We start from the raw sequence: 12,317 nt of genomic DNA, 5'->3' as shown, positions 1-12,317 counted from the left end.
CCAAGCCTTGGCTCAGTACTGTATTGGTAATACAATCCAATGGATACAGACGTCCCCGCTTATGCATAATTTGTGTGCACAAGTGGCTTATGCTCGGCGATCGCTCGGCAAACCGCTGCCGTTTTCCTTTCTTTGACCATATCCCTCGAGCGATTTGTTCAGGTATCAATATTTCCCTCTCTGGCTATACGGAGTACTCTCTTACCCAAGAACGATATATACGAAGAGACGACACAGTACTTTACTTTAGATGAGTTCATTGCATCTCACACCATGACAGCAGTCCATGACGTTACCACAGAGTTCACCATACACCAACCCATACAGAAAGATACAGAAACATACAGATAGACATATTATATTTGATCGAAAACAGATGCTGAACGATGAATTGACTTCACTCTTGCGCCAACTCTACCCTTACTCATTGGCCGATCCCCGCGGGGACTAGTCCTGCAATCCCGATCGATGATCCGAACGCCGTTCATAGCACGGAGATACTGCTTGAACCTGGTCTGTCAAAGTCAAAGTATGGCGTTGAACTCAATCAAGAATGAAACACAACAAAAAAGCTGCTGGTAACCCTGGGTGCATAGAGTTTTTTTTTTCATGCTGACACCACTGCTTATCTAGAGTCGTCGCGTCATGACAGTCGATCTGAGTGGGTTTTTTTGCAACATAAAAAGGCGGAACTTCCTTCCGGTGTTTATCTGCAATGCTGATCAGGTTATGACAGCTCGCTAAGGTTGTGTATATCAAGGAGATGACCGGTTGACTGACAACTCAAGCCATAATAATCGATGACCTGCCTATTGATAATGCTATGCTATTTCCGATATGCATGTCCGAGTACGCCATTGCGCCATTCATTGCATCTGCTGAATATCATAAAGCAAAAAAGGGTATATCAAACTGAATGAAGGAGAGGGGAAAATCAAAATCAACAACACAACATCCGGTTCCATACGCTCTTCGGTCTTGTCTTTTCTTTTTGCCTACCGAATCCCATAAATCTACTTTGGTCTTTGGTATTGTTGTTGTCCTTCTTTGGCGAGATGGATGTCAATTTTAACCCCCTTGCTGGGTTGGTCTTGGAGTAATGTTCTTGACGGGCTTCGACTACACGACGGACCAGGACTATATTATCGTCAGATGAAGATCAACATGCGGTCATGCAAGTATACTCACGAGCAAAAGTTTCCTCGATGTTGACCATCTCCCTAGCACTCGTCTCCATGAACCCACAGCCATGCTTTCGCGCATACTCCAACCCTGCTTTTGACCCAATAACTCGATTCTCTTTCAAGTCACACTTGTTACCCGCCAACATGATGATCGGGGGCGGCATCCCAACATCGACACCTCGAGCACTCGCACCCAATTCCTTCCGCAGACGATAGTTATCCTCTTCTCGCTGATCTGATTCCATATGGATCATTTCCATAAAGTAGTCCAATGCGCTCAAACTGAGTTCGTTTGTGATATCGTAGACGAGCAGGAAGGCGTCCGACTTGAGGTTGGATGCGGCCCATAACCCACGGTATTCCTCCTGGCCGGCGGTGTCGGTTATGCAGAGAAAGTAAGGGAGGCCATCGATAGTACGTGTTACGGAATATGAGTCTTCTGCACCTCACGTTAGGGATGAGCTCTGGTAAAGTAAACGAGGATTGAAATGGGTGGTTACCAATTGTAGGGTCGTACCTGATCTCGTCAGTTTGTTTTTGTAGTAAAGGGTTGTTGTTTCCAAAGCAACTCACTCATGCACCCACTGGCTGCGTACCAGCCGTAGAGTCATGGAAGATTTTCCTATCCGTCCTCGATTAGCACCCTTGGGCCTCTCTCCCGGTGTTTAATCAAAGGCATACCGCATCCACCATCCCCGCAAATGGTGATGGATATTTTCTCCGGAGCTTCAGCCATTGGTTGATTGTGGCCCGTTGTTTGAGATATTTAAGGAGGTGGGAGTAGCTATGCAACGCAAAAAAAATTGTAGAAAGGAAGTTGAAAATAGGTGTAGTATCAAAGTGAATGTCAGAACTCGGAGAAGAAATGGGGGAGAATTTGCAGCACGAGTAAGGGTAAGGACCGGTCCAGGCTTTTATAACGACAGAGAAAAGATTCAACTGCAAGGACTCTTATTTAAGCTTCAAATGTATAGTCGCAAGCTATCAAAAGAAAAGAACAAGAAAAAACCACCGCAAGGGATTCAAATCGAGGATCGGGAGAACGCGACAGCCCCCTGGATAACTACATACATGATAGTACTCCCGTAGTGTACATAGTAAGAAAGAGATATTTGGATCATCGCGTGTCTCTACTACTATGCTATGCTTCCTTTTTTCGCACTCTTTTTGTCCGTCGTTGTCCAGTGGGGGTTTTCTTTTCTTTTCTTTTCTTATTTTTTCCCCCTGGTTTCTGCTTCCCCCATTTGTTTCTAATTCAATCTCTTTTGCGAGATCCAACTTTTGGGGCTCAACGCGACGCGTGGTGATTGGCCGCGGGGACTCAGATCAGGTGATCTTCTAAAAAAGGACTCAGGGGACTCCAAGTCATACTAGTACTGGGTGCAGAGTATAGAGTACAGAATACCCCGTGCAGAATAGAGGATGATACTCTGAAGATCTCCGTGTATCTATATTGGCTTCATGTCTGAAAAGGCATAGCTAATCAACAAGTATACTCCAATCCAGCAGCAATGCGGCTCTGACATCACTGGTCTTCTCCGAATAACCTCAAAAGGAAATCCAAAATGACCTCCAATTCTTCTCTACACCCTCTCTCTATGGACTTCTTTTCACCCCGAGTCCAATCTATCCTATGCCCGTCAAGTGATACATCACAAATGAGCCCTTTACCTCCTCTTCGGCGGCCACTTTCATTGGCGGTGGCCTTTTAAATCTGCCGCCCGCCTTCAGAAAACCCTCCGGCACCACCAGGTTGATATCAGAATTTGCCTCGCGGATGACCTTGCATAGACCAGCCAGAGGTCCCAGAAATCACTTCGGGCAGATATTTGGGCACCGGATCGTTCAATAGTCTCATATCTAATCATATCTAAGGGGATCGGGATCGGCTTGTTGCTTGGCCCTTACCATTTGCCGCCGTCTGCTTGATTGGGTGCCCCTGGCCTGGCTTTGGACCCTGCTTGCCGCGTAAAAATAAAAGTCGTTGGTGCTGTCTACCGATGTTTTCGTGGCGTCCAAACACTTTTTTTTGTACATTGTCAAGCTATCCAGTCGCGCGCTATGAGCGGGTTCGATGAGTTCTATCACCTGCAGTATTACTCCTTGCCGGCCTCAAATCGAGATCACGATGATCCGCAACACGTTCAAGACCCAGACGGCGATCCCGTGGTAACGTCTTCTCTCATGGGCTATCCCCAATCAGGCGCATATGATTTTGGTCACTACCAGAATGTCTACGATCAGTCGCAAGAGCCCAGCGTGTTCCGGGGTGGCACTCCAAGTACGAGCACTAGCATTCCCACGGGCCCTTTGACACATATGAACCAGTTGCAGACGCAGAACCAGCAATCCTCGCATCACGTGGGCTATCCACAGGGATCGAATCTGGAAGGCCGTCTGTCAAACGTCAACATCTCCTATGATCCCTGGTCCGGCGCAGAGACCCCAATGCTCATGAACCCGCATGCGGGTGGTGCATTTTCTTACGATTTATCGACCTATCCAATGCCTCCTCAACTAACACCACAGCACATGGGTCTGAACCCTCAATCGACCTATTCCACCCTTCAGACACAGACACCAGCTCATAACACATACTGGGGCATGGACGACTATCACCCCCCACAACAGGACCAACCCGTATCACAGGGACAGTATCCGAGCCCTCAAGTATATTCTCAGTCATATGCCCCTCAGCGGACGTTGCAACCGAGGGCTATCCAACCAAAAAAGCAACCATTTCAGGGTGGGTATTCTGCTGCATACTGGAGCCGGACCTTGCTGATCTGTCAATGCCTATCAAAGACAATTTCCCGGCAAAAGTGAAATCCGACTCGCACATTGAAGCCTCGCCTTATACTAATATCTATTCAACAAGTGGCTTTGATATACTGGGTGTTTTGGTAGGGTTTGCCTTTGGGAGCGCGCTATAACCAGATACATTGCTAAGACCTCTAAGGCTCGCGTAATATCAAGACCAGACCCGAAAATCAATATTGGTGCCGTCGATTTATCCTGTGCGTTTGTGCTCTGCGACATAACCCAAGATGATCAACCAATCGTGTATATGTCAGAGGCCTTTGGACGGTTAACAGGATATTCCGAGGAGGAGATCGTTGGTGTGAACTGTCGCTTTCTTCAAAGTCCCGATGGTAAAGTAGAACCTGGGCTGCAACGAAAATTCGCCGACTCCGACACTGTTTACCGAATGCGAACAACCATCGAAGAACGAAACGAGATCCAAGTCAGTGTGATCAATTACAGGAAAGGCGGACAGCCATTCATTAATTTGGTTACGATGATTCCTATACGTTGGGACTCGAACGAATACCGGTTCTATGTGGGTTTCCAGGTCGATTTGGTGGAGAAGCCGGATGCTGTCACCAAGAAGAATCCAAGTACATTCCCTCCACTGAAAATTACAGAGTATTGAACTAATATGAATAGATGGAACCTACATGATCAATTACAAGCGAAATCAGTTACCTAATTACGTGGTGCCTCCGTCTGACGTCCGCCAGAGCCATCCCGATCTAGCGGTGCAATTTGGCCATGATCAAGTTTCTAGCATTCTACGTTCTGTCAGCGCTTCTCGGCCAGAATATAAGCACTACTTCGATCGAATCCTTGTTGAGAACGCAGATGACATCATCCACGTGTTATCTTACGATGGCGTATTCCTCTATCTCTCGCCGTCCTGTCAAAAGGTCCTGGAATATGAGTCTTTCGAGTTAGTTAATAAAACTTTGTCATCTGTCTGTCATCCCAGTGACATTGGCACCGTCACTAGGGATCTTCGGACTAGCACCACCACAGCTCTGGTAAGCGTGATATATCGAATTCGCAAGAAATACAGTGGCTATGTTTGGTTCGAGAGCCATGGCGCATGGCATGTGGAGCAAGGGCGAGGGCGGACATTCCTCGTGTTCATCGGGAGAGAGCGTCCAGTGTACCACCTCGGACAAGTTGCCAGGTTAGGAAGTGAGGCCCTTGGCGAGACAGATGTCTGGGCGAAGATATCTGCCTCGGGAATTATTCTTTACATCTCCACAAAAGTACGACCTGTTCTAGGCCGAACACAGGATGACCTAGTCGGGACGAGCTTCAAAGACTTGTTGGGTACGGAAAGCTACTCAGAGGTGCAACAGGCTCTGCAGAACTCGCGAAACGGTCAACGGACGATGTTTACCCATCAAGTCCGTCATAAGAAAGGCCATATGGTTCAGGCTCAGACGGTATTATTCCCTGGAGACACCAAAGAAGGCACGAAACCTTCATTTCTGGTCGCCCAAATGTGTTTTCCAAAATCGTCGCAGTCGTCTAGCGAGGAGCCAATGCCAACGGAAACGACAACGTCGATACCGGCCAGAGATCCAACGAAATCAGCAAGCACAGACCAACAGCAACCCCTCGTGAATGCCTCCAGTGGAAACCACCTCCCTCCAGACAGCCAAAAATTATCCTCCCCAGAACAAATCACAATCTTTCCCGAACTCATCCCAACCCGCGGCTCAAGCTGGCAATTTGAGCTCCGTGAGCTCGAAAAACGCAACCGTAGCCTTTCTGACGAACTTCAACGACTACTTACCCGAAGAAAGAAGCGCAAACGGAAGCAAACAGCGATGCCAGTGGGCAAGAGCTGCGCCATGTGTCAAACGAAGAACACGCCGGAGTGGAGGCGGGGCCCGAGCGGGAATCGGGATTTATGTAATAGTTGTGGGTTACGGTGGGCGAAGCAGGTGAGGAATGCGGCACAGATTGAGAGGTCGGGGTCTGCTTGATATGTCAGAGTTATGTGTTTGGAGTGACATGGTTATGCCATTTGTATAATTGGGACGTGGAGCGTTTGGGCGTTTTTGTACAGTATATATCAATGCATCAGCCTGTCGGCAATCGGGAATAGATCTGTTTGGCCCTTAGAAAGTGAGACGGGTATCCATTGTCTTTGTCCGAGATTCGAAAATATCTATCTTGTTTGTCCTCTGCGCTCCGGCAGTGACCAGGACTGTCATATTGAAGCCCCGAGCCAGGCTCTTCGTTTCCTGTTTCAATCTGTCAACTACCAACCGATCCGCTGATGTAAATATATATGTTATGTTTATATATCCCATTCGCCGAACCGCTTCGAGGAATCCACTCTGAAGTCACGAGTCGCACGGTCTTGTCAACGTATATGCTGAGCAAGCATTAAAGTACGATGCACGTCGCGTCGTTTATTATAACTCTCAGCATGTAGTTGATAAGGGCCACTCTACCGCGTCCCTAAGTAACTTGCACAGAATGAAGTGAGTCTACCTTACACAGTTCGGTAAAAGCTGTTTATCCACGTTGATTGGCAAATTACGAGGTTGGCTCCGTATTGCTTCCATTCAGCAAAGCATCGTCAACATTGTGTACCAAACAGCAGTCGCTGAACTTCAGAGAGCTTATAGGAGGTATTAAAATACCAGCGCAAGCCATGGGAGACGAAAAACATTGAGGTTTCAAAATTTGATCGAGTGATACACGGATGTATCAACCACCCTCTTGCTAAAGCGTGCTCAGACCCGCAATCCTAAGGCAGACTCTGACTTCGGTGGGATACCAAGAACTTATCCGCTATTGCCTCGTTCTGTCCGCCTCACTCTCATTCAAAAGGCTTGAATGGAACTCGGGGGCAATTTTGCGTGCTAAATTATCCTAAACGAGTTTAACCTCATACATTCACTTGTGTGTTGAACTATATCACTCAGCAGGCGATCAGGTTATGAACATGATAAACCTATTGAATTACAGAGCCACCAGTTATAATATCGAGAGATTGCATGCAGCTTTGGACCTATAACCCAGAGAATGAGCCTATCACGACCCCCTTATATGGAAAGCCAAGAGGCATCTTTTAAGGCTCCAACAAAAACTACCTGACCACGAAGGATTCATGAAGATGAAGCTCTTTACAACCAGCCTAGTGGGTGTTGGGAGTTTCATTTATGTTGGAAAATACACGACTGTCTATATTGACTGGTTCCGACCTTATGACGGGTTCCGGCCTTAAATGTTGAGTATAATGTCGACGACAGGGTAACGAACCATATAAACTACTCATTTAGTTGCTCGTATTTGCTCAAATGTATCACTTGATGTGTTTAAGGAAGAATCCAGGCATGCCGGCGATGCGAATAGTCGAGCGCCTGCACGTGCGACGCTTGATATTCTTCGAGCTTAAGGAATCCGAGGGGAGGAAGGTGGAAGCAGGCGTTAAGGATACGTATACTGGAGATATTGCAAAGAAAATTGTGCGCGAATTATGGGGGATTTTACATAAAGGATGAGTGGACAGCATGTGGTTCTCAATAGGTAATCCTTCCACATTACGTCCCGCGGACACCCCTAGTCCCATGAACCCCAAACTGCGAACATGCATGATTTTGCTGGAACACAATAATGGCAGACGAGCTCAACAATACCAATTTCCACAAATCCTGACTATAGTCATAAGCGGCCCGGGCTTTGAGATACACTTTTACCTGGAGAGATGTGAAGCATCAGGTCACCTCGAAGAGCAGTCTTCCGCTGCCAGACCATCAACGACCTGACCGCAAAGCCACTGCAGTCAAGTATCTGGAGAAGCTGGAGGACGAAACAGAGATCAGGCAGGTTATCATCTGAAAGATGAACAGGACGTCTCTGGGAGGCATGGAAGTAGAGAAAAACGAGCCCATATCGCAGCTCGGACGCGATCTTAACCAGATGAATCGATCGGGAACCGTGAATTATGAATGAACGACTACAGCAAAACAGTGGGTTCTGGCCCCTCGAAAGCGTGCTAAGCTAGCTGTTGTGCTGGTATATCCAAATGCTGGGTTGTTATCATCCCTATTAGGGCTATTGAATCGTTTACTCTCTCCCTGATTACTATATTTGTCACGATGTCCCAAGCCCCAAAGGATCCAACGCAGCCTAAAGCATTATCGACAAACTGTCAGCTTTGGAATACCTGTCAGGCTGCCTGGCAGCTCCTATCTAGTATTTTCAAGAGGAACCGTTGCTCAACCGGAATCAACTTCAATTTCAAAATTGATGAAATTATCAACCTGTGGCACATATCACATCTATTTGCCAAAAGGCAAAGGCAAATTCTATGACGATAGCAGCATTAGCGACTAGCCAGTAAATTTTTTACGCGCCTTCAATTTTTTGACTTTCCTCCAGCCATTTCTTCATAGTAGCTGCAACTAATGGCAAAGGAGCTCTCTAAACTAAGGCCGAAATAAAAGCGCCCTGGATCCAGTCATCCCGTATAGTAAAAAGTCTCTTTACCTATCTCTGATAACTGTATCTGGTGGAATCATGTTCTCCATCTTTAACAACTGCCATCTATCAGAATATGGACGGGCGCTCACCCAGAACCCACGGAGTCCCCCGACATGCAATATTGTTCTACCACGACTCGTGGGCCTACATCTCCAGGAGACCTGGTTCATGCTCGCTGTGAATTGCTCGCTGCCACTCAGGTAGTTGGCAGCCTTCGCAACAAAGTATCGTCTTATCTCATTCTCAATATGCAGGCCACGAACCACGGCTCTGACGACGCTAGACCATTTACCAAAGACGCAAGCAACTATTGAGACCTGATACCCTGATACATCGGATCAGACAGTAGTGGTGGGGACTGGAAGAATCCCGCTGGTCTCATTCGGAGCAAACTGAATATGGAAACATGTTATTTATGCAAGTGCAATGAGATCGCTCTTTAGCATTTAGATTCAATGTGAATGAGACGATATCTAGATATGCAACGAATCGATTCCCATCCCAGAAATAGAGTATGCTAACATCCTTCTTAGAGCTTGATATAAATAACATGGCTAAAGAAAAAGACCTATAGTCGAGCTAATCATATGCTGCCTTCTGGAAGTAGTTTGGCCACAGGCACGAATACCGAACAGAGCACATCTGTGCGCCAATTCATCAGGCTGGTTGACAGGGAAAGCCCCGACGTAACCCTGGCAAGCGCTTTTCATAACGCAGCAGGTCTATATGTACAGCTACACGAGTGCATTGCCACGTTGGACCAGACTTTTGCCTTCAGAACAATTGTCGGCGTGGGTGAGCGAGAATGGGGCTTGAAGGCGGAGGTCGTGGTTATACAGAAACCTGTGAGCGAGATGGGGTTTGGAAGAAAAGAGGTGATCCAGGTAGTCTTCTAGTATTTATTGAGAATGTAGTGGTCCATCAAGAGTTATGCAGAATTATTATCATTATGAATGCATCATGTAGGATTAAATGAAGATCAAAATAAAGAAGACAGAGTAGTAATACACGCAAGCAGCCAAAAGAAAGTAAGGAGAGATCTGGTTTATCAAACACCGGACGCTCTTTTCGAAGCACGCCGGGAACTAGCACCACCGTCGTCTTTCTTCTTGCGCGAACGGCTATTACCACCCTTTGGCCGGTAACCGGTGTCATCATCACGCTTGCGCTTATTCTTAGAAGTGCTGGCAGGAACGGTGTCAATAGACGCGCTGTCCTCATCGTCCTCTTCCTTACGGGCCTGCTGAGCCTGTTGGGCCTTCTTAGACCGCTGATTCGATGGCCGTAAAGCAGACTTCTCCGACACATTATCATCATCTCGAAAGATACCGGGCTGTTCCCGTCGCAGCCAGCTGTAGACAGAGACCGGGTTGCGTACAGCAACCTCACTATCTCGATCTGAAGGTGCTGGCTTCTTGGGGATGCGTTCGAGTTGTAAAGCGGCCGATCCATCGCCTAGCCGTGCGTCAATGCCCAGATAATACTCGTTCTCATAGTCTGGGTTGAAATATCCCAGAGACTCCGAGGTGTTCCCACTATTAGCAAGGTATTGTTCCTCTGCCTGCGACGAAGTGTGTGGCACCTTCAGCAAAGAAGTATATTGCTTTTCCGGGGCAAACGCGCGCCCTCGTTTCACGGCATCTTCCAAATCGCGATAATCACCCGGCATAATCCTACCAGCATCCAGGTCTGCTTTCGCGCTGCGTAAAGCCACTGTAGCTGATTCTGGATCATCGAACGCAGGGAACTCTCTCTCGGGTGTGGGTAGAGACGGGGTGTCATCGGGCGCATCCAGACCGAACCGCAGGCTAGGTGAAAGGTGAAGATTGTCGTTGAACTCCAACAAAACCTCGAGAAGTTGACTACCGCCCTGTTAGTTATTGCATACATAGCTATTCCGTTGCTGGTAAGACTTCTTACTCGTTCTGTGCCTGGATTCGCTTAGAAAGCTCTTCGATACGCATTTCCTCGCGGACGAGTTCCTCGCTTTCTTTGATCCCGAGTTCGAATTTGATCCTGAGCTTGGCGTACTTCTTCCTAAAATCACCTGTTAGTGTCTTCTATTGGAATGACAGGCGCTGGGAACCGTACTTGAAAGACCGGTAGGACTGTTTCGCAGGGGCTTCCGCTAAGCTCCCCGGTACAGGTTGCGACTCGTGTGTCCCGGACATGGCGATGGATTCTCGAGGTAGAATCGTAGAATTCCGGCCGTAGTAACTGTGGAAGAGTAGACGCAAAACGAATTCCTCTTTTTTTGACGATGGTGATGGTCAAGGAGACCAGCAAAGGAAATGGATGAATGGATTGTCGATCGGAGTTCATTTGCCAAGTCTGGAACCGGACTGCGCAGTGGGCCGTTTCTGCCCGCCGTAAAAAGTTTCATCGCCGGCCGACGATCGAGACAATCCCCTCTACAATTCTCTACTAATCTTCCATATATTTATTACGATCACAATCCAAAATGGCCAGCTTTGGAGAAGGAAACGAGAAAAAACGAAAGCTCTCCGGAGACGAGCTCGCGATTGACGTTTCCGCCCCGGAACCTCCCTCGAAGAAAGCACTGCGCAAAGCCAAAAAGCAGGGTATCGACCTTACGGCACAGGCTATTGAAGAACAGCAGAAGAAAGAACAGGCAGAGAAGGCCGCGAAGACACGATCTGAATATGGAGTTTGGATTGGAAATTTGGCTTTCTCGATCAGCAAAGATGACCTGCGCAAGTTCTTCACGAGCAATTGTTCTTTCGCAGACACCACAGTCACCCGCGTTCACATGCCCAAGGGTGCGGATAGGTTCAACAAAGCGCAGAACAAAGGTTTCGCCTACGTCGACTTCGCCCATCCCAATGCGCTGAAGGAGGCAATGGGCCTCAACGAACAAATGTTCATGGGGCGCCGCGTGTTAATCAAGAATGCGAAGAGTTTCGAGGGCAGACCGGAAAAGCCGCAAGAGGATGGACAGGGATCGAAGACGGCTGCAGCCAGTGGTCAGACTCCTTCGCGACGTATCTTCGTCGGCAATCTCGGATTTGATGTGACCAAGGAAACTCTGGAGGAACACTTTGGTCAATGCGGAACGCTGGCCCATCTACACATGGCCACGTTTCAGGACACCGGGAAATGCAAGGGTTATGCTTGGGTGGAGTTTGAGGATATTGCAGCTGCGGAAGCAGCGGTGAAGGGATATGTCATGGTCAACGAAGAGGACGAAGAAGAGTCAGACTCCGACTCCGACTCCGATGTCGAGAATCGAAACCGATCCAAACCCAAGAAACCCAAGCAGCGAAGGGTGTGGGTTAACCAGCTTATGGGTAGAAGGATGAGGATGGAGTTTGCTGAAGATCCGACGACACGTTATAAGAAACGCTTCGGAAAGGAGGGGGAAGGCAAGGCTGGGGGAGAACAGTCAGAAGCGGTTGAGGAGGATACGACCGGTGGCCAGTCAGCACCCGCGCGGCCGAAGAAGGTCAGGAAGCCAGAGTACTCTAGATACGACGAGGGAACTGTCCAGAAGCTCAGCGGTGCTATTGTCGAGGGCCAGGGTAAAAAAGTTACTTTTGATTAGCTATTCGACTCGAATGCTGCAAGAATTTCTGGATATAATCGGCATACTGCGCTTTAGACTGCTGTATGGTCGTTGAACTGAGAGGCTGTTGTCGGCTAACTAATGGCCATCTTACAGATACCCAAAAGGAAAGTTGTTTGTGTATATACGAGTAGGGTGTTCTCATGGAGTTATTCGCATTCAATCTGTCCATACTAGTCAATAGAGCTGGTTAGTCATCAGCATACGTAGTTAGCTTGGTTCGTTACGCCGATCCCCGTTGACACCGGCGCCGTGTT

The 12,317-nt window shown here is 47.9% G+C and overlaps 4 protein-coding genes across 4 annotated transcripts; 2 read left to right on the top strand and 2 right to left on the bottom strand.

The window, feature by feature from the left end:
* Positions 1-695: 695 nt before the first annotated feature.
* EURHEDRAFT_368689 (putative RAS small monomeric GTPase) lies at positions 696-2,121 on the bottom strand. Its single transcript, XM_040778509.1, has 5 exons — positions 1,866-2,121; positions 1,758-1,806; positions 1,685-1,701; positions 1,189-1,623; positions 696-1,137 (listed from the first exon to the last, which is right to left on the bottom strand). Exons 1-5 carry the CDS (start codon positions 1,918-1,920, stop codon positions 941-943), a joined length of 753 nt encoding a protein of 250 aa, XP_040639965.1. The 5' UTR covers positions 1,921-2,121; the 3' UTR covers positions 696-940.
* Positions 2,122-3,368: 1,247 nt separating this feature from the next.
* Positions 3,369-5,965, top strand: lreA (GATA transcription factor LreA; the record flags this gene model as incomplete). The annotated part of the gene is made up of 4 exons (XM_040778891.1): positions 3,369-3,930; positions 3,990-4,087; positions 4,144-4,582; positions 4,632-5,965. The coding sequence occupies 4 exons, from the start codon at positions 3,369-3,371 to the stop codon at positions 5,963-5,965; spliced, it is 2,433 nt and encodes an 810-aa protein (XP_040639964.1).
* Positions 5,966-9,259: 3,294 nt separating this feature from the next.
* Positions 9,260-10,766, bottom strand: EURHEDRAFT_498445 (uncharacterized protein). Its single transcript, XM_040785714.1, has 3 exons — positions 10,569-10,766; positions 10,398-10,514; positions 9,260-10,339 (listed from the first exon to the last, which is right to left on the bottom strand). Exons 1-3 carry the CDS (start codon positions 10,646-10,648, stop codon positions 9,526-9,528), a joined length of 1,011 nt encoding a protein of 336 aa, XP_040639963.1. The 5' UTR covers positions 10,649-10,766; the 3' UTR covers positions 9,260-9,525.
* Positions 10,767-10,896: 130 nt separating this feature from the next.
* On the top strand, positions 10,897-12,232 carry EURHEDRAFT_476859 (putative RNA binding protein Rnp24). The gene has a single exon (XM_040785430.1). It carries the CDS (start codon positions 10,939-10,941, stop codon positions 12,037-12,039), a length of 1,101 nt encoding a protein of 366 aa, XP_040639962.1. The 5' UTR covers positions 10,897-10,938; the 3' UTR covers positions 12,040-12,232.
* The last annotated feature ends 85 nt before the right edge of the window (positions 12,233-12,317 follow it).

Source organism: Aspergillus ruber (assembly GCF_000600275.1).
Source record: "Aspergillus ruber CBS 135680 unplaced genomic scaffold scaffold00009, whole genome shotgun sequence".
Lineage (NCBI taxonomy): Eukaryota > Fungi > Ascomycota > Eurotiomycetes > Eurotiales > Aspergillaceae > Aspergillus > Aspergillus ruber.
This window is presented reverse-complemented; position numbering and strand designations above follow the sequence as displayed.

Bases quoted from the DNA above. Each gene is read 5' to 3' on its own strand.
- EURHEDRAFT_368689 (XM_040778509.1), bottom strand. From the start codon at position 1,920: ATGGCTGAAGCTCCGGAGAAAATATCCATCACCATTTGCGGGGATGGT. The intron at 1,807-1,865 runs GTATGCCTTTGA...GAGGACGGATAG, and splicing joins TTGCGGGGATGGTGGATGCG to GAAAATCTTCCATGACTCTA. The intron at 1,138-1,188 runs GTGAGTATACTT...ACGATAATATAG, and splicing joins CATCGAGGAAACTTTTGCTC to TCCTGGTCCGTCGTGTAGTC.
- EURHEDRAFT_498445 (XM_040785714.1), bottom strand. From the start codon at position 10,648: ATGTCCGGGACACACGAGTCGCAACCTGTACCGGGGAGCTTAGCGGAA. The intron at 10,515-10,568 runs GTACGGTTCCCA...AGGTGATTTTAG, and splicing joins CAGTCCTACCGGTCTTTCAA to GAAGAAGTACGCCAAGCTCA. The intron at 10,340-10,397 runs GTAAGAAGTCTT...ACAGGGCGGTAG, and splicing joins CGAATCCAGGCACAGAACGA to TCAACTTCTCGAGGTTTTGT.
- EURHEDRAFT_476859 (XM_040785430.1), top strand. From the start codon at position 10,939: ATGGCCAGCTTTGGAGAAGGAAACGAGAAAAAACGAAAGCTCTCCGGA.